Raw genomic sequence first — 20,584 nt, 5'->3', positions numbered from 1 at the left:
TGTCCATAAGTCTGTTCTCTATGTGTCTCCACTGCTGCCTTGCAAATAGGTTCATCTATACCATTTTTCTAGATTCCATATATATGTGTTAATATATGATATTTATTTTTCTCTTTCTGACTTACTTCACTCTGTATAATAGGCTCTAGGTTCATCTACCTCATTAGAACTGACTCAAATGCGTTCCTTTTTATGGCTGAGTAATATTCCATTTTATATATGTACCACAGCTTCTTTATCCATTCATCCACTGATAGACATCTAGATTGCTTCCATATCCTAGCTTTTGTAAATAGTGCTGCAGTGAACACTGGGGTACATCTGTATTTCTCAATTTTTATTAACAAAATATAATGCTTTATCTCTTAAAATTTTAAAGCCTTAAAAAAAAACTGATAGTATAGAGACCTCTGCTGTCTCTTGGCTATTATTTGTACATAATATCTTTTTCAATCCTTCCACTTTTAATCCATTTTTGTCTTCAGATGAAAAGTGAATATGTTGTAGGACAGCATACCATTGGCTCATTATAAAAAATCCTTCTGCCAATCTTTGTCTTTTGACTTGAGAGTTTTATCCATTTACATTTAATCACTTACAAGAAAGGATTTATTTCTGTCATTTTGCTATTTATTCTCTATATGCCTAATAACTTTTCCCCCTTATTTTCTACATCAATGTCTTCCATTTAGTCTTTTTGTAGTGAAGTGTTCAGTTCAGTTCAGTCACTCAGTCATGTCCAACTCTTTGTGACCTCATGGACTGCAGCACACCAGTCCTCCTTGTTCATCACCATCTCCCAGAGCTTACTCAAACTCATGCCCATCGAGTTGGTGATGCCATCCAACCATCTCATCCTCTGTCGTCCCCTTCTCCTCCTGCCTTCAATGTTTCCCAGCATCAGGGTCTTTTCTAATGAGTCAGTTCTTTGCATCAGGTGGCCAAAGTATTTGGTGTTTTTAATTCTCTCATTTCCTTTTGTGTATTTTATATAGCTACTTTTATTTGCATTTATTATAGGGATTACATTTAACACTTTACAGTTAATAACATTTAATTTCAATTTATACCTGCTTAACTTTAATAAGATATGAAAAATCTGTTTCTTTACAGCTCTATCCCAACCCCTTTCAGTTACTGATGTCATAAAATTACATCTTTGTGCATTATGTATCCCAAAACATACACTAATAATTTTCAATGCATCTATATATTAACATAGAAAAAAATGGAGTTACAAAAAAATTATAGTAACACTAGTTTTTATAATTATTTATGTATTTAACTTTACCATAGATATTTATTTAACAGTTTTGAGTTTCTGTCTAGTGTCTTTTCATTTCTATCTTAAGGACTCCTTTAAACATTTTATTAAGGATGGATCTAGTGGTAACAAACTTCCTCAGCCTTTGTTTATCTTCCGATGTCTTAGCTTCTCATTTTTGAAGGACAGTTTTGTAAGATATAGGATTCTTGACTTGACAGATTGTTGTGTTTTTGTTTTTCCTTTAGAGCTTTGAATATACCACCCACTGCCTTTTGGCATCTAAGGTTTCTGGTGAAAAATCTAATGATAATCTTCTTGGTGATTCCTCATATGCGATAAGTTGGTTCTCTTGCTGCTTTCAAGGTTCTCTTTTTGTGACTGGCTTTGGACAGCCTTTCTGTGAAAAGTTTCTGAGGTCAATATTGGAGACGCATTTTGAGCTCAGGTAGACACTTATTTGTCTTTTCCTTGCTTCTTTCTAGTAAACTACATGTTCCATGATTTAGCCTACATCTCTCATGATGCCTTCAGTCTCCTTGGAGAGAGCATAGGACCTCTTGATTCTATGATCTGCCTTTTCCCCTTTGCAGAAATCTCTGAGCCATGCTCCAGATGTAGGAGTGGAGACAGTGACATTCTTCTGTGACACCCATATTTTAGGATAATGCTGTGTGGACATAGTAGCCTCTGATCTTCTCATTTTCCCTTTTGGCTTGGAACCTCTACCCAACATAGTCAAATTGGGGGTGACTGGGGCCTCAGTATTCTCAGTGTGCTGGGGAATAGAAGCTCTTGGCTTTTCTTCAGCTGCACTTGTCTACAACGCAGGCTGTAAAAGAGGCTGCAGGAGAAATGTAAGAAATGACTGGAAGCCTGCCTTTCCCAGGCAGAGGCCATAGCATGTGACTAGAGCTAGGGAGGCAGGGGTGGGGGAGTTGAGGTTCAAATACCACAAACTCCTGCTGTTCTTAATGACCATGAGTAGATTTTCTTGAATGTTTCCTCTTTGCCATATGCCTTTAGGACAATTTCCAGAGACTTTGCTTTAAAAAAAAACTTTCATTACACATAATGTGAAGCATCTGCTTGCTTCACATGGGAGTGGGTCTGTGGAGTCAAAAGTAACTGTTTTTACATTTGCTGCCATTCTGGGAGTAATAAGTAACCATTTTTATGTTTGTTGTCCCTGTTAGAAAATAAGCTCTATAAGAAGACAGAGATTTTCCCCAGTTTTATTGAAATATAATTGACATATAATATTGTGTAAGATTAAAGTGTAAAATGTGATGATTTGATACACTTGTAGATGGCAAAATGGTTACCACCATAAGGTTAGTTAATTACTATTTTGTTGTTATGGTGAGAACAATGAAGCTGTGCTCTCATACCAACTTTCAATTATATAATACAATAGTATTGACTATACAGTCTCCAAGCTCTTCCTTAGATCCACGAATTTATTCATCTAATGAATGAGTTTGTACCCTTTGCCCCACATCTTCTCATTTCCCCCACCTTTCAGCCCGTTGGCATTCTACACTGTTTTTACGAGTTTTTAGATTCCACACATAGATGAGAACATACGGTGTTTGTCCTTCACTGTCTGACTTATTCCACTTAACCTAATGCCCTCAAGGTCTATCAGTGTTATCTCATATGGCAGGATTTTCTCCTTTTTTGATGGCTGGATAATCCTTCATTGTATATATGTAAAATATGTATATATTATTTCTATTTTTTCCCTTTGTCAGTGGACACCTAGGTTGTTTTTATATTTTGGCTATTGTGAATAATGCTGCAATGAACATGGGTGCAGGGATCTCTTTGAGACTGTGATTTCATTTCTTCTGGATATACACTGAGTGGGATTCCTGGATCATATGGTAGTGCTGTTTTTAACATTTTGAGGAATCTCTGTACTGTTTTCCTTGGTAGCCTTACCAATTTATATTCCTACCAGCAGTGCACCAGAGTACTCTTTTCCTCACCAGCACTTGTTAACTGTCTTTTGGAACCCATACCCCTTGCAGTGAAAGCATGGATTCTTAACCACTGGACTACCAGGGAGGGCCCTGAACTGTCTTTTTGATAAGAGTTATTAGTGTGAGGTGATATGCCATGGTCACTTTGACTTAATTTCCCCTGATGATTAGCGATGTTGTTTCAACATCAATTATGTCTTTTTTGAAGGTATGTCTATTCAGTTCCTCTGCCCATTTTAAAACAGAATTATTTCAGGTTTTTTTTTTTTTTTTGCCATTGTGTTGTGTGAATTCCTAATATATTTTGGATATTAACCCCTTACCACTTTTATTATTTGCAAATATTTCCCCCCACTACATAGTTTGGTTCTTTTGTTGTGCAGCTTTTTAGCTTGATGCAGTCCTACTTGTGATTTTTGCCTTTGTTGCTGGTGATTCAGGTGTCATCCAAAAAATAATTGCCAATGTCAAGGAGCTCTTTATGCATTCACCTGGGAGTTTTATCATTTTAGATCTTATGTTTAAGACTTTAATCCATTTTAATTTTTGTGAGTGATGTAACATAGAGGTCTAGTTTCATTCTTTTGCATATAAACAGTCCAATTTCATTCTTTTGCATAAAGTATACTTTGATTCCCTTTTCTTGAGTGAATCTACTATAGGTTTTTGTTTTCTGGTTACCATGAGGCTTATTTGAAACATTTTGCTGACAAAACAGTTTAAGCTCAAAACAGTTTCCATCATGTACAAAATCTGTGCTTTTTTAAATCCCATTTTATGCTGTTGATTTACATATTTTTGTATTGTATGTCCATTTACTATTACGGCTATAGTTATTTTAATGCTTTTGTCCTTTAAGGTTTATACTGATACTAGAATTAAATGGTTAACACACCACATATTACAGTATTAAGAGTATTCCAAATCTGACTTAGAATACCTATATTTACCAGTCTGTTGTATATTTTCATGTTATTAATTAGCATCTTTTTGTTTCTACTTGAGTAACTCCTTCCAGCATTTCTCATAAGCCCTGATCTGTGAGTGAGTGACAGTCACTTAGTCGTGTCCAACTCTTTGTGACCCCATGGACTAGAGCCTGCCTGGCTCCTCTGTCCATGGAATTCTTGAGGCAAGAATATTGGAGTGGGTTGCCATTTCCTTCTCCAGGGGATTTTCCCGACCCAGGGATCAAACCCTGGTCTCCTGCATTGCAGGCAGATTCCTTACCATCTGAGTCACCAGGGAAGCCTACTATTAAAGAGACTTTTCTAAGTATAAAGACAGGGCAACTCAAAAAGTATCAGCAGATATATACTTGACTTTATCTTATAATCTATAGACAATATATTAGAATATGTAATGAATCCATACACCTTTTCCAAAGGAATACCCAAGACAGAAGTAGCAATAAAGTTATGTGACAATCATCAATCAGATGAAATAATTTAGACAAAGGCCAATCTAGTGGTGATGAATTCCTTCAGCTTTTGTTTGGGAAAGGGGACGACTTTTCTGGGTAAAGTATTCTTGATTAACAGTTCTTTTCTTTCAGCACTTCAAACGTAACCTGGCCTGCAAGATTTGTGTTGAAAGATCCACTGATAGCTTCATGAGGGTTTCCTTGTATGAGAGAAATTTTTTTTCTCTTGCTGCTTTTTATCTGTCTTTGATTTCAGATAGTTTTATTAAAATGTGTCTTGGAAAAGATTATTTTGGATTGAAATGATTGGGTGATTTATTGGTTTCATGTACCTGGCTGTCCAAATCTCTCTCTTGGTTTGGGAAGTTTCCAGCCATTATTTCTTTAAATAAATTTTCTGTCTTTCTCACTCTTATCCTGGGTCTACATGATACATATATTGCTTCACTTAATGGTGTCACATTAGTCCCATAGTCTTTCTTCATTTCTTTTTTCTCCTCCTGTCTGGATAAATTACAAGTGATCTTTTTGTGGGGTTCACTCATTCTTTCTTCTTTAAGGTATAGTCTGCTGGTGAAGTTATTCTTCATTGTGTTGTTCAGCTAAAATCTTGTTGTTTTTTTGTTTTTAATGCTTTCTCCTTATTAAACTTATTTTGTTTTTGTGTTTTCCTGATTTCATGAAATTCTTAATCTGTGTTCTCTTGTAGCTCTCTGAGCATATTTAGAACAAGCATTTTGAATTACCAAGCAATTCATGAATCTCTATTTCTTTGTGGTCAGTTAAGGGAAAGGCTACCCAATCCAGTATTTTGGCCTGGAGAATTCCATGGACTATACAGTCCATGGGATTGCAAAGAGTCAGACACGACTGAGTGACTTCCACTTTCACCGTAAGTTTACTGTTTCTTTGCTATTGTTGTATTTCCCTAATTTTTCATAATCCCTGTATTCTTGCATAGGTGTTCATACAGGGGTTGGTTGCAGACACACAGCGGTGAGGACCAACGCCAGCAAAAAGGGCCTGCACCAGCTGTGGGCTCACTGGCTGCTGTGGGGGCCCTGGCTGTTGGTGTGTACCCCTATGAACTGATTGCCTTGCACTCCTATGGCTATAAGGTATAGCCACAGGCACACAGCAGTAGATGCTAGTGACATAGTTCAGGCCAGAGGAATGCAGTGCAAAGCTGGCAGTGTGTTCAGTTCAGTTCAGTTCAGTCGCTCAGTCGTGTCCGACTCTTTCCGACCCCATGAATTGCAGCACGCCAGGCCTCCCTCTCCATCACCAACTCCCGGAGTTCACTCAGACTCACGTTCGAGCCGGTGATGCCATCCAGCCATCTCATCCTCTGTCATTCCCTTCTCCTCCTGCCCTCAATCCCTCCCAGCATCAGGGTCTTTTCTGCCAGTGAATCGAGAGATACAGTCCAGTGACTTGAGATATGGCTGAATCCAGGCCCACAAGCATTTATGGGGAACTTGGCTGACAGCATGCACTTCCATGGCCACAGGATAGCACAACAGGTGTGAACATGGCCAAAGAAATTGGTGACAAAAGTCAGGCTGGCAAGGACTTCCATGGCAGTTCAGTAGTTAAGACTTTGCCTTCCAGTGAAGGGAGTGTGGGTTTGATCCCTAGTTGGTGAACTAAGATCCCAGTGCTTTGTGGCTAAAAAACCAAAACATATAAAACAGAAACAATACTGTAACACATTCAATAAAGACCGGGGGGAAAAAAAAAAAGAGGCTGGCACTATGCAAAAGCACAGCTAAAGGAGCTAACCTCAAGGGTGCCTATGGTGGTAGAGGTTAGTGTGGGGTCTAGGCTGGTGTCTTACACTCTCCCAGCTGCAGAGGTCTTGACTATGTGCTCTTGTGGATCCCAGGCTCTGGAGGAGGGGGTGGAGCTGAAGGGAGTAAAGAAGGACTCAGGCAGCTGGTGTCGGTAAATGCAAATATCTGTTGGGCAAAAACTGGTGAAATCTGAAGGGACTGTGTGGCTGTGCTGGCTGTTGGTTTCTTCAGTGGGAAAGCTGCTGGGATCCTCTGCAGAACAGGTGACTCAGAACCGTGGTTATTCCACTGTGTGACTGATACTGGTGGCCCCTGCTCTTCTTCCTTGTTCCTAGCTACCTCTGTTCACCTCAGCTGTGCCAGTTTCTGGGTGGAGTGAAACCTAAGTGAGTCCTTTGTGTGATGCCCTGAAAGGCTGGGGAGGCTGGCTGCTTGCCTGCTCCTCCTTTTCCAAGAAAACTTTCTAGCAGGGTTGTCCCGTCTGGCACCGAGCCTTGCTGGCCAGGGTGAGTGTGATGATGCAGGCAAAATGAAGTGGTACTTCCTTTTCTTTTTGAGTTCTTCTCAGGTTTCTTGTTTTGCTCTGTATTCCAGGCTTAATTGGACTCCTGAGATCTCCCAGAGCTGTTTTTGTTCCTGGGTAATTATTTTTTGATCTTTGTTGGGGGATGCTGGGGTCTCCTACTTCACTATCTTGGTGACGTAAGTCTCCAAAGACTTTTTTGTTTGATTTTCAAGTAACTCTTAATCAACTGTAAAATTGTCTGACTCCTATTAATTGAATGAATAAATTTAAAATTTACTTGCTTATTTAAGTCCTATAGCTCTATAAAGTAGGCACCGCTGTCATTCACATTTTAGAGAGGGATAAACTTAGGTTTTCAGTGGCTCGATGCAGAATGCCTATGTAGAATCACAGATGTATTATTAAGCAGTAGAATCTGGACATGTATGCAGACCTAACTCCAAAGTCCATGCTTCTGAACAGTGTGCTTTACTACACACCACTAACACCCCATAGCCTTAGCTTTTATCAGAGAGCCTTTAACAACTCTCCTCAATAACAGGGCATGAGGTCATGCCCTGGCATGTACAGCTCTAGAAAGATCTTCTGGAATTAAGATGTATACATTTTACTGCACACATCTGGCTGCTGACATAAGGAGCTTTCCTCAAGGAAAGTAACAAATGCAACCACAGCCCATCCCCTGCTTAATTCCAGTCTGCATCCTCTCTCTCTGCATTGTTCCCATTACACTGAAACACAGACCCTGGAGCATAGCCTGTCTTCAGAGGCCTTTATCTGAAGGTAAGTCCAGGGCAAGCACAAAAATATTATGGGCATAAATTAAAATGTAAATGGACCCAACTGAGAAGCATCTGGAGAAATTTTGGAATCTATCCACTGTAAAATAATCTTCTTTTCTGACTGTCAAACTCCACAGAACCCCAAAGTGCACAAACTTCCTTTCCAGCTCTCTGCCCCAACTAGGTCTCTGAAGGTGAGACGCTGGAGCCTTAGGAAGCTGGAGGCAGTGAACTGCACACGTGCAGAGCAGAGGGCTGCACCTTGCCTTCCCAGTGTCAGAGGCCCAGTTCGTCACTTTTCTGGATTCAGTGGACATTAGCCTCTATGGTCCCTCCTTCAGTGCTTCCTAAATAAATAACCTCTTCTCTCTGGAGATACTCCTCTTTTATAATCCCAAGAAGATGATTCAGAAATGGGCTATAATCACACCTTGACTCTATACTAACATAAAACTACCACAGATGTATGTCACCAATATATCCACTTCATTTATGAATACAGGTACAACATTTAAATAAAGCTGAAAACAGAGGCCAACAATTAAAAAGTGTCATATCCATGGTAATCAGGGATTCTCCTGGGTTGCAAATTATGTTAAATGGGAAAAATTACACAATTATGAAACAAAAATGAAAACATACAAAAAAACAAATATTACCCAAAAGAAACCCCCTTCTCTCAAAGTTAACTTTAAGTACCAGCTCTTTTTTTTTTAAACAAATGCTTTGTGACTATCTTTTCATTGAGCATACAGTGAAAATCTTTATTGGTATATAAATTTTAATAATATAAAGTGTCCCTCTTATGTCCACAATAATACAGTCAAGAGGTTTACAAGTTCAAAGAAAAATATGTAGACATAAATAACAAATATGCAGAATCTATATGAAGGAAATGAACTTTATTAAACAACAGTTTAAAAGATTTGAGTAATTAGAGGTACAAATCACTTTTCTGAATAAAAAATGAAGCATATTATGGCACAACATTCCCAACAAAATCTCAAGTTATTTATTTCTTTTGGTTTCATTGTTAGAACAAATGTAAATTTTATGTGTAATATTGGGAAGAGCCAAACATTTTGTGAAAATGGAGACTAATACTTATCTGAAAATGTATCTTTAACGACTATAATAATCTAAATATTTTAGCTTTGAGTGGGGAAATATACATGTTAAGTCCTAAGATTGTGATAAGAATTTAGTCTATGATAGTGTTTCAAAGAAGTGGAGAGAAATGGGCCTATTCAATAAGTGGTGTTGGGATGGCAGAGTAAGATAGTGTGAAAATAACAGGGATTCAACAGGATAAGCCTTCCCCAAAAAACACAGATAAAGGGGTAGGTTCAGGACAACCTATCAATTGGAAGCTGCAGTCTCCAATTGGAAGCAATAACAGGGGTAGTGGCTGAAGACATATAGTCTACTCATGAGTTGAACCCTCCCAGAGTCTATGGCTCTGCCAAATATACCTTCCCTGCCAAGTATAGACTGGATATGAAGTGATGGGTCGTATCAGGCAAGAGGAGGTCAAGTTCAAGATAGAAAATGGGCCCAATGCCAAAACAAAACAGGTTATACATATATATGCATCACACACACACACACACACACAGCTTCCTCCAGATATTCAAATGGCTCCGTCCCTCCATGCTGGCCTCCCCATTGAGGTCTTTCCCTTTCCACACTACATAAAATCACTCTTTCTGACAACTTTTCCCATTGTATGTCTATAAGTGGGAAAATTTTATACTGATCATGTTCTCCCATGGAGATGTATTTTCTTTATATGGCTGCTGACAGCAAGAAGGACACAAGCTATCTGGTCATGATGACTTTTTGATAAAATATTCTAGAATGGGTTCTCATTGGCTTATTTTTAACAAAGGATTATTCCTGGATGAATACAGACATGGGGCCAGAAGAGATGGTATCATCTGAGGTAAATTCCAACTCCATGTACACAAAAATAGGTTATATTACTAGAAGAACGTATAAGAGTTGCAGTAGCCACTACATAATCTTTTTAAGTACATAATCTCAAATTCCTTCCTGTTGTCTGAGGAACTAAGTCTCCCCTTTCCCAGCCTGCCTCTCCTTTCACACTCAGGCTTGTCTTCCAGACAATGAGAAACTGGTGTCTACTCTTAGACACACACTGTTTAAGAGCAGGTTCCCCTCAGATACTTGGGGAGGTGGAGAAGTGAGGCTTAATATTTTTCATGCCACCCTGAACATGTTTGGAATCTAGAGTATGGGATGGTTGATCCTTTCTGGGTTCAGATTCCTCATCCACAAAATAGGGGAGGTTGCTGCTAAGTTGCTAAGTCACTTCAGTAGTGTCCGACTCTCTGTGACCCCATAGACAGCAGCCCACCAGGCTTCCCCGTCCCTGGGATTCTCCAGGCAAGAACACCGGAGTGGGTTGCCATTTCCTTCTCCAATGCATGAAAGTGAAAAGTGAAAGTGAAGTCGCTCAGTTGTGTCCGACTCTGTGCGACCCCATGGACTGCCGCCTACCAGGCTCCTCCATCCATGGGATTTTCCAGGCAAGAGTACTGGAGTGGGGTGCTGTTATCCCTATGTAAAAGAGGTGATCGTATCCTGAACTTACTTCCAGTAACACACAGGCCAAACGTTCTCAGTTGTCTAACCCCTCAAAAGAGGCTCAAGTCCTTAGAGAATAAAGAGGGTTTTCAGAATTCCTTGAAGCCCCTAGTGATGACAAGCTCTGCTCTTGTCACTCTTTAATTATATTTCTTAAAATGGAAGAACTTGGTGAAGTATGGCAGCGCTGATTTGTGCCCAGGGGGTAGTGGAATTTCCTAAGCTTTCCTAGGACTATGCTGATTATGCCAGGGCCCATACTGTGCGAAGAGGGCATACATACTCTTTGGAGTATAACAGAAGAGTGTTCTTCAATCTCTACATGCAATAGTTGCTGCTGCTAAGTCACTTTGGTCGTGTCCGACTCTGTGTGACCCCAGAGACGGCAGCCCACCAGGCTCCACCATCCCTGGGATTCTCCAGGCAAGAACACTGGAGTGGGTTGCCATTTCCTTCTCCAATGCATGCAAGTGAAAAGTGAAAGTGAAGTCGCTCAGTCGTGCCCGACTCTTAGCGACCCCATGGACTGCAGCCTACCAGGCTCCTCCATCCATGGGATTTTCCAGGCAAGAGTACTGGAGTGGGGTGCCACTGCCTTCTCCCCACTCAATAGTTACCACCCTTAAAATAACAATTGGCTTTTAGATCAGCATGTATCCTGGGCCTTTTGACATGTAATTTAACACATGTATGGGCGCCCCTAGTGGCTCAGATAGTACAGAATTTGCCTGCAATGCAGGAGACTCGGGTTCAATCTCTGGGTTGGGAAGATTCCCTGGAGAAGGGAGTGGCTACCCATGCTAGTATTCTTGCCTAGAGAATTCCACGGACAGAGGAGCCTGGTGGGGTACAGTCCATAGGGTCACAAAGAGTCAGACACACTGAGCAACTAACACTTTCACTTTCTTAACCTTATATATCTACCTATAGAGAATTTATAACATACCAGAGTCTTATTTTATGGGCATTTGAATTTTACCAACCAGAAATACTGTCAAAATATTATATTTGAATTAAAAATCCCATAAAATGTACTTATTATAATATGTGAGTTAACATCTACTATTATGCTACCTAGAGAGGTACCCAGTTACCCCAGTGGTCATATCAAGCCAACAAGAAAAAGAACGAATTAATCAAACAGTGCAGAGAGGACTTGCTATTTATTTGGAAGAACACAGAGCTGCTAACCTCACACCACATATGACAAGAAATATCATGTGGGGTTATATGAATAATCAAGTTAACATGTCTGCTTCACATATATCAAACGAGAGACATACCTGCCACAGTGCTCAGTTCCAAAAGGAATTTACTTATGACAGCATAAAAGCACAATGAAGCAGAAATACTTAACTTTCAACTAGAAGAATAATTTTATTTCTAATACTGAGCCATTATATAGGAGTTTACAGGAATAAAAAACACTGTGCTGCTTATTCTCCAGTAGCTCCACCCAGACCTTCCCCTCTACGTTCTCTGTGCCCACGTGGGCTCACTTGCAGATGGCATCTGATTGGGTTCCAGAAATGTGGTCCATAATTTTGGAGATGACAATATCTCCCATGAGATGGCCCCTCCTCCACAAGAGCAGCGGCTCTTATTGGGCTCTGGTGAACACCTGCTTCCATCCTTTGCCCTTATGGACTTAGAAGGGTAATGGCCTCCTGGGGACACTAATCTCTAGGTGCTTCAATATCCCTTGTTTCTGGCAAACCACTGTAGTAAGTCTGCCATGAAAGTCTTCTTAGTTGGATCAGAATGGTTTTTCACTAGAACCATGGCTGATACAAACAGCCCTCCCTACATTAATCTGTCAAAGAAAATAATTCATCTCTAAAACTAGAACAGTAACACCAGAACATTAAATAGAACATTAACACTTCTATTAGAAAAGAATTCATTTGAATCAGGTGAATGCCTTCAGTGCTAAATAACAGACATCTCCAAGAATAAACAAGAAGCCTCTTTTGTCCTAGTATTTGAATTAAATACTGAGCAGAGAGCAGGTCCAGAAAGAGTTGTGCAGTTCAGTGACAGTACCTCTGAGTCAGGTTTTTCCCATCTTGTGTACTGTTCTCTTCAGGCTATTGCCCTACCAGGCCACAACTATAATCTAGGATAACATACAGCCATGAAAAAGTTCAGCAGATGAGAGACAATCTGTTCTCATGTCATGACAATATTTTATCACTGAGTTCTTTCCCCGAAGCACTGAGAATATTTTCCAAGTATCTCATTATTCACCTGTCCATCCCAACAAAATCATTAGAACAGAATATTCATGATTAACTTAGACTAATATGGATTTACCCCTAAATCATCTGGGGAAAGGATGGACAAAAAGACAAAACATGGCCCAACAAGGAGGAAGCAGGGAATGGCTATTTGGGGGGCAGTGTTTCTTGGAACTGCTTATCAGTGTTTTCCAAAGAAGCAAAGAAAACGGTAGGACAAAGGAGAGAGAGATAGTATATTACATTCTATTAAATTAGATACAAATGCATAGTTCCTGAGTTACATACAACTTGGGTTACACACATCATGCCCAAATAGATACAGCAATAAAGCACCAAGAGTAGAACAGAAGCATTTCATTATACAACGCTACTTTTATTTGCCGAATACCGTGAGCGTTACTGTTCATAACTGATGTTAACCTTTGCAAAATTTATGTAATTATCATTATTATTAACAGCATTCACATTATTGACTGACCCAAGGCAGCCGAGTAACTTCAGGAAAATATTGTTTGGCCTTTTTATCGAAGTGGAAGCTCAGTAATAATGGCCATACTCATTCACATATGCCAGCAAAATTAGAAGAAAGGTAAGCAACAGGTAGTAAAACAGCATATACTGGCCACATTACAGAGAGTCTCTGGTAGTACTGAAAATAGGATTGATGCATAGGTAGTTAAAAACCTCCCCCAAAACATATTTTGGCTTCTTTTTTGAAGAGGCCATTCAGCAGTAATGGACAGAGCCATTTATCTATGGAAATGGGAGAAGGGGTATGTGGCTAGTATTTTAAATTTGCCAAATGTATTTGCATATATACACAGTGATGTACCACTGTAAATACTGCCACTAATGCCACACTACCAATACAATGGCACTGAACGTAGGGCTGGTCACAGATGTATAGTACTACATCATTATATAATATTCATCATGCTGATTTAACAATACAGATAACCTAAAGAACAAAGATAATAGCAAAACACTGTGAAATAATTAGGAAATGATGAGTGTTGAGTATGTATTACCTTTGTTTTTTGAATATTTAACTGTAAATTAATACTTTAAAATAATGACTGTGTTTAACAACTGGCTCATAAACTTCCTGAAAATTTATCAGCAGTGCTTGCAAGTCAGTATAAACTTACTGTAGCACATCACTGTGTATTGGTAAGTGTATATAAATACATTTACATATACAAATATACATAATTATTACAACCTAAAAAGACATTGATGGTATCTAGTGTGGGAAATGTTAATATAGACTCTAACAGTTAATTAAGAGTTTAGATTTTCTCTTCATAAGCATGTTAGGCTCTAATATACCAATCAAGAATACCTCAAATTTCTATGATATTAGCATACCAACAAAAGGCCTGCAAACATCAAGGACTCTTCACATAAATGTTTAATGCTGTTGTCATTTAATGTCTTTAAACTTCAGATTCCACTGTGAATATGACTGCAAATGAGTATCACCTATTATATTAACAACAATAAAATTTTTGTATCACATCCAGAATATGGCACTACACAACATAAATTCTAGACAAAGGTGTTTTTTTTTTCCACCATATTATGTAACTGAATTTCCCTTCAATATAAATTTTCTGATGAAAAGTTTTACTTTTTTTGGAAAGCTTTCACATATTCAAAACATGAATAAGGTTTTATTCTAGTACTAATTATCTGAATTACAACAAAATCTCACTCTCTAAAGGAATTTGTGATATTCTTTGGGTTTCATTCATCTCATTTTAAAAACCTGTATAACATATTTGAAAGCGTGGATGAAGGCTTCTTAATGTTCAGGATGCTGAAAGAGCTTTCACCCTTGTGTGAATTCTCTGATGTTTAGTGAGTACTGACCTCTGACTAAAGGTTTTCCCACATCCATTACACTCATAGGGTTTCTCCCCTGTGTGAGTCCTCTGATGTTTAGTGAGAGCTGATTTCTCACAGAAGGTTTTCCCACACTCATTACATTTGTAGGGTTTCTCTCCTGTGTGAGTTCTTTGATGTACAATGAGGTTTGATTTCACACAGAAGGATTTACCACATTCATTACATATAAAGGGTTTCTCTCCTGTGTGTGTTCTCTGATGTACAGTTAGGGCTGACCTGTGGCAGAATGATTTTCCACATGCATTACATTCATAGGGTTTCTCCCCTGTGTGTGTTCTCTGATGTTCGGTGAGGTTTGACTTCACACAGAATGTTTTCCCACACTGCTTACATTCATAGGGTTTTTCTCCTGTATGTGTTCGCTGATGGTTGGTAAGATGTGGTTTCTGACAAAAGGATTTCCCACATTCAGTACATTCATAGGGTTTCTCTCCTGTGTGTGTTCTCTGATGCTGAGTGAGGTTTGACTTCTCCCAGAATGTTTTCCCACATTCACCACACACAAAGGTTTTTTCTCCTGAGTGAGCTCTTCGAAGTTGGGTGAGATGTGACTTCTTGTTGAAAGTATTTCCATTTTCATTGTGCTCATAAGGTTTTCCCCCCATGTGTACTATCTGATGTTTAAAGAGAGCTGACTTTTCCCATGTTTTGTGACTGACTTTATATTCATGGGGAATCTTTCCTGTGTAAGTTCCCTGATGGATAACAAAAGTTGAATTGCCGCAGAAAATTTGCCCATATTCATTATATTCATAAGGACTGTCCCCCATAAGAGCTCTCTGATGTCCGAATCTTAAATCCATATAGAAGGACTTACCACAAATGCTGCATTCACATGGCTCCATTTCAAAAAGAGTTCTCTGAGATAAACTGAGCTTCAAACTTTGGATGAAGTTTCTTCCACATTCATTATATTTACAGTGTGTCTCTCCTATCTGAACTTTCTTATTTGTGAAAAAGGCTGCCTCTCCATGGTTGCCTCTTCCATTTTCATTATACTCAAAAGGCTGGTCAAAAATTGACTGAGTGAGATCCTGTCCATGATTGAGGACATTCTTTTTTTGATTATATTTATAAGATTTCCCTCCAAGAGGAGCTTTGTCATGCCCAATATCAAGGAGCAATTTCTCATATACATTAAACTCATCAGGCTTCTTTCCAGAATAGTTCTTTCTGTTAATAATTAAGCCTGAAATATTTTTCAAACTCACTTCACATGAGTCACATATTTTATATAGAAAATTGCTCGAAGGAATGGAGTCTGTACCTAGATTTAAAGTTTTCTTTACTCTGTCACCACTATCTGTACTTAATGTTTTGTTGCTGGTGAAAGCAAGTTGCCAAAAATGTTCATCTTGATTTTCCTGGGTGCTGTCTATTAGGTCATCAACTTTCCAGTCTTCTAGAAATGAGAAAAATAACCACATCTTATGAATCCTAGTACATTTCTAATTGAATTCGACTTTTACACAAATGCCCTATTACACAGTTAGTTCTTTTGCTTTAGGCTCAGTTTTCTGGTGTGAACTAAAATCCAGCATACATTTTCTTTACTCTTCTGGTTTGAGTGGAAAATAAAAACATGCTTCAGTAAAAATAGGGGAAGGAAACTGGCAGTAACATTTAATACTTTATTAATACACACTTTAAAACTAGACAGAAAAAGGTGAAATATATTCAAAACACAGGGAACCAGAGAGTGGCTGATTCAGAAATCAGGAAACTCAAGAGAATGGAGTGAGCCCAACAGAGACATTGAACACTGAATATCATTACACTGAAGATTAGTAGACAAGGGCTTTCAGAAAATGAACTATGTTTTGTGGAAACCAAACAGTCGAGTCCTAACCCCCTCAGACACTGATTACCTGGTGTGATTCCTACTAGAGTACTCACTTCTACTCTACACATCAACACCAGACTAAAGTTCTGAAAACACCAACTGCCTCAGGTTCAGAAGAATAGTCTGAGAGTTCAGGATTCCTTTAATTCACATGGAATAATTATAATAAGACATGGTAAGCAAGGGATGGAGATTTTGTAAGAGTTATTCATTTAGGGAACAGGAAACTCCAAGAACTGGATGAGTTTAACAAGAGAGGTTTTTTTGTTTTGTTTTGTTCATTTGTTTCTCAAGAAAAATAGACTGTTTAAGAAACATATTAGAGGATGAACTCAGTTTGACAGAGGCAGATCATGCTTTCTTGTCCTTACCTTCCCACAGCTTGATTACTGTGGTAGGAGCCTCACTAATGTGCATGTTACTATTCCTTTTTCCCATTTGATATATGAACATCAAAACAAATTTCTGAAGGTACCTACTTCCTCATGCTCTAAAGGACAATGCTTTAATCCAGACTCTAACTCTCTATCAAGCTGTGATTCGCAACAACACAAATGCCCAACAGGAAATACAAAACAGATGATGGACAGACCATCTCTGCAAAAGGACCAGGCTCATTCTGTGGACTCACAGCTGTTAATGAAGTTGTCCCAACCATCAAGGCATACGTTTCTTTATTTCAATCTGCTGCCTTACTTTCCCCCAAAACAATTTTGTTCCTGAACCAATACTGATCTTTAAGTCTGCTTTCATATCTAAGTTTATCATTTACATCAAGGTTTTCTGCTTTCATATCTAGACTATCTGTGGCTTTTGCTTACAGATGAGACCTATAACGATCATATTTTTCTGTTAATATATGGTTCTGAGGCCTTCAACAAACTTTATTGTAAAAATTCTTGGCTATTCTTTACTGTCACTACTCAATGAAACTGGCTTCCCAGGTGGCTCAGATGGTAAAGAATCTGCCTGAAAAGGAGGAGACCCAGGTTCGACTGTTTGAGTCAGGAAGATCCCCTGGAGAAGGGAATGGCTACCCACTCCAGTATTCTTGCCTGGAGAATTCCATGGACAGAGGCCTGGTGGGCTACAGTCCATGGGGTCACAAAGAGTTGGACATGACTGAGTGACTAACTAGGTGAAACAATATTAATATATGTTAAAAAAAAAATCTAAAACAGTCCTGAGTCCATGGCTCCAAAGACTAACTGATAATAGTTACTACCTTGACAAACACAAATTAAAACAAAAACTGAATTCATATTATGAGTTCAAGTCATAATTCTGTAAGTCCATTAAAAAATATGTGCAGTTCTAGCTGGATATTTAACAAATTGCTCATTCTCAAAAACACACCTTTTATGTAATTAGTTACACTCCAGCCTTGGCTCTTCTTGGGACCTGAACATCCTCCAGGAAATGCTACTTTAATTTAAAACAACAAACCACAAAACTAATAATAAAATAACAAAGCCAACAAACTCTACAACATCCCTATCATTTTCAGTCTCCACCTGCTGCCTTTAGAAGTTACTACCTGTTTAATTCACTGTAAGATGAAACAAGTCCATTGCTCAACGATACACCCTGTGTCATGATCACAGTCTAGGCAGGTGTTAGCAAAATTCTATTTCCTCTGACTTCACTGAGGAGACAGGACATTTATGATTCTTAAAAACTGATGTGCGTATGAATTATTTTCAACCTGTACTTCAGGATAAAATAAGAGAATGTGCATTTAGTAAAAATACTATAGAATGCTTTCTGAATGGATGAAAAAGAGTGATCTCTTCTAAACTTGGTTCAACAAAGTAATTATTAAAATATCAGAATCAGGAAAAGTATGAAAGGAAAGTATGGATACTTCTAGTTCTGGCCTCAACTATGTACTTTATACCATATATGGTGTGTATGTATATATATGTATGTGTGTGTGTATATATAGATATATATGTACATTACATATATATGTGTACATATATATCTATATATACTGAAAGTGAAAGTCGCTCAGTTGTGTCCGACTGTTTGTGGCCCCATGGGCGATACAGTCCATGGAATTCTCCAGGCCAGAATACTGGAGTGGGTAGCTGTTCCCTTCTCCAAGGGATCTTCCCAACCCAGGGATTGAACCCAGGTCTCCCACACTGCAGGCAGATAGATTCTTTACTAGCTGAGCCATGAGGGAAGCCCAAGAATCCTGGAGTAATATATGTATGAAACTTATTCCAGCTCAGATTCAAATAATTATCTCAAGCTTCGCTTTGGGAAAACAACATCTCAGCAATGATAGAAACCCTAAGCAACAATCATATCATCAGGTATGAGTTTTGGGGCTACAGATGCTAGTGGATTAGGGTTATAAAATACAGACTATTTAAGTTACAGCAAAAAATTGATCACTAACTTAAAGTAAGTGAAACAATAATAACGCTTTACCCTCTGAGCCACTAGGGAAGCCCAAAATAATAACAACAAGCCATTATTATAGACCATGCAATGTTTAAACACTTTGCATGCCCAATTTTAATTAAGTTACTTAAAAGGCAAAATAAACTAAAGTGAAAATTATAGAAAAAAGAAAAAATATTTAAAAGTGAAATTTAAGACATAAGATAGCATGAAGTTTAAAATGAACTCTGAAGAGCAGTAAAAAAGATACAGATATGTAAAACAGCGCTAGACTGTGACAGTCACTGAAAGGAGATTTTGATTTCATTTATTAATAAGGATCAACTTTGTTAGGCTAGTGAAAGATAAATTGGATGCTTTAGGCAGGAAAAAACAACAACTAGGAAGATCAAGTCAGGTATCAGTGACAAGTGAGAAAATGAATAGATGAATATGAAGAAGATGGAAAAGAAAATAACATTAGGAATTTGAAAAAACTAGTAACAGGGGATAACAGGTTTAGGACACTGAACCCATGGTTGCCATTTAAGGTAGTAATGGATGGCTGAATGTTCCTTATTTGACCCCTGGGAAACCAGGCTCTCTAATTTTCAAGTGACTCAGACTGTTCCCCTCAATCTCCTCTAATGACAAGATTTAGTGGATTCACACACCTTGTAAAAGCAGTACTGCACCACAACTACCTCTCTCATTTACAAACAACCACTCTCTAGAAAAGGGGTCAGCAAACTCTTGACTGTAAGGTTGTGGGCCTAGAACTAAGGATGTTTTTAAAGGGAAATATAAGAGTGAGGAGGAAGAGAAAGAAGAGAAAGATGTAAGAGGAGGAAGAGCAGCAGCAGCAATTGAGACCATGTGTGGCCCACAAAGCCTAAAATATTTACTGTATGGTCTTTTACAAAGAAGTTCTATGTATGTCTCTCCCAGAGTCTAGCAGTTATCCCAAGCTTCTTGTGACCAACTGTACTAACTCTCCTCTAATCGCTCCTCCAAATTTTTTCTCTCAGTAAATAGTACTCTAAGTTATCAGGTACTGGAAACAAATCACTGAATTCATGCTCAACTCCTCCTCCTTTCACACTCTATATCCAACCCAGTAACAAATCCTCTTGGCCTCATGTTCAAGATATATGTACAAATCCACCATTTTTCAGCATTTCCAACATAGCCTGAGCAGCTAGCTTCTCTCCTCTGGGTATACAATAGTATCCTAACTGGTATTCTTTCCTTGCTTGTGCCTAAGCACCATCCACCCATCACATGGTCACAACAGAGAAGTCAGAGAGAGTCTTTTAAACTGTAAATCCAATCTGCTAGCTTAATTTGATTTATATATACTGAAAAAAGCCTGAGGATTTCCCACATCACTCAAAATAAAATTAATATATCTGCCACAGTCCATGCTACTTATGACATCATCTCCTACCAATCTCCCCCATGCCCACTCACCTCCAGCTACCATGACATCGTTATACTTCCTTAGATACTCTAACGGCACACTAGTCTGACAAGTTTAACACCAGCACCTGATGTTCCCTCTGCCGGGAGTATTCAGAATCCACAGAGCTCACACTTTAATTTATTAGAGACTCATATCTATTGTGTACCTCATAAAATATATTTTCTCTTGAAGTGAAGTGAAAGTCGCTCAGTCGCGTCCAACTCTTTGCAACCCCATGGACTATACAGTGCATGGGATTCTCCAGGCTAGAATACTGGCATGGGTAGCTGTTCCCTTCTGCAGGGGATCATCCCAACCCAGGGATTGAACTCAGGTCTCCTGCTTTGTAGGCGGATTCTT

The 20,584-nt window shown here is 38.7% G+C and overlaps 1 protein-coding gene across 3 annotated transcripts in view; it reads right to left on the bottom strand.

Moving 5' to 3' along the window:
• Positions 1-8,660: 8,660 nt before the first annotated feature.
• ZNF248 (zinc finger protein 248) overlaps positions 8,661-20,584 on the bottom strand; it is a 28,089-nt gene continuing 16,165 nt past the window's right edge. The window contains exon 6 of one of the 3 annotated variants that reach the window (XM_005226261.5): positions 8,661-15,930. In XM_005226261.5, the coding sequence (XP_005226318.1) occupies positions 14,432-15,930 (1,499 nt within the window). In that variant the 3' untranslated portion in view covers positions 8,661-14,431. The remainder of the gene's footprint in view (positions 15,931-20,584) is intronic. The other 2 variants (XM_059882632.1, NM_001191482.1) reach the window with 2 other exon arrangements.

The sequence above is a fragment of the Bos taurus genome, chromosome 28 (assembly GCF_002263795.3).
Source record: "Bos taurus isolate L1 Dominette 01449 registration number 42190680 breed Hereford chromosome 28, ARS-UCD2.0, whole genome shotgun sequence".
Lineage (NCBI taxonomy): Eukaryota > Metazoa > Chordata > Mammalia > Artiodactyla > Bovidae > Bos > Bos taurus.
The sequence above is the reverse complement of the archived record's forward strand: the minus strand, read 5'-3'. Positions and strand labels throughout refer to the sequence as shown.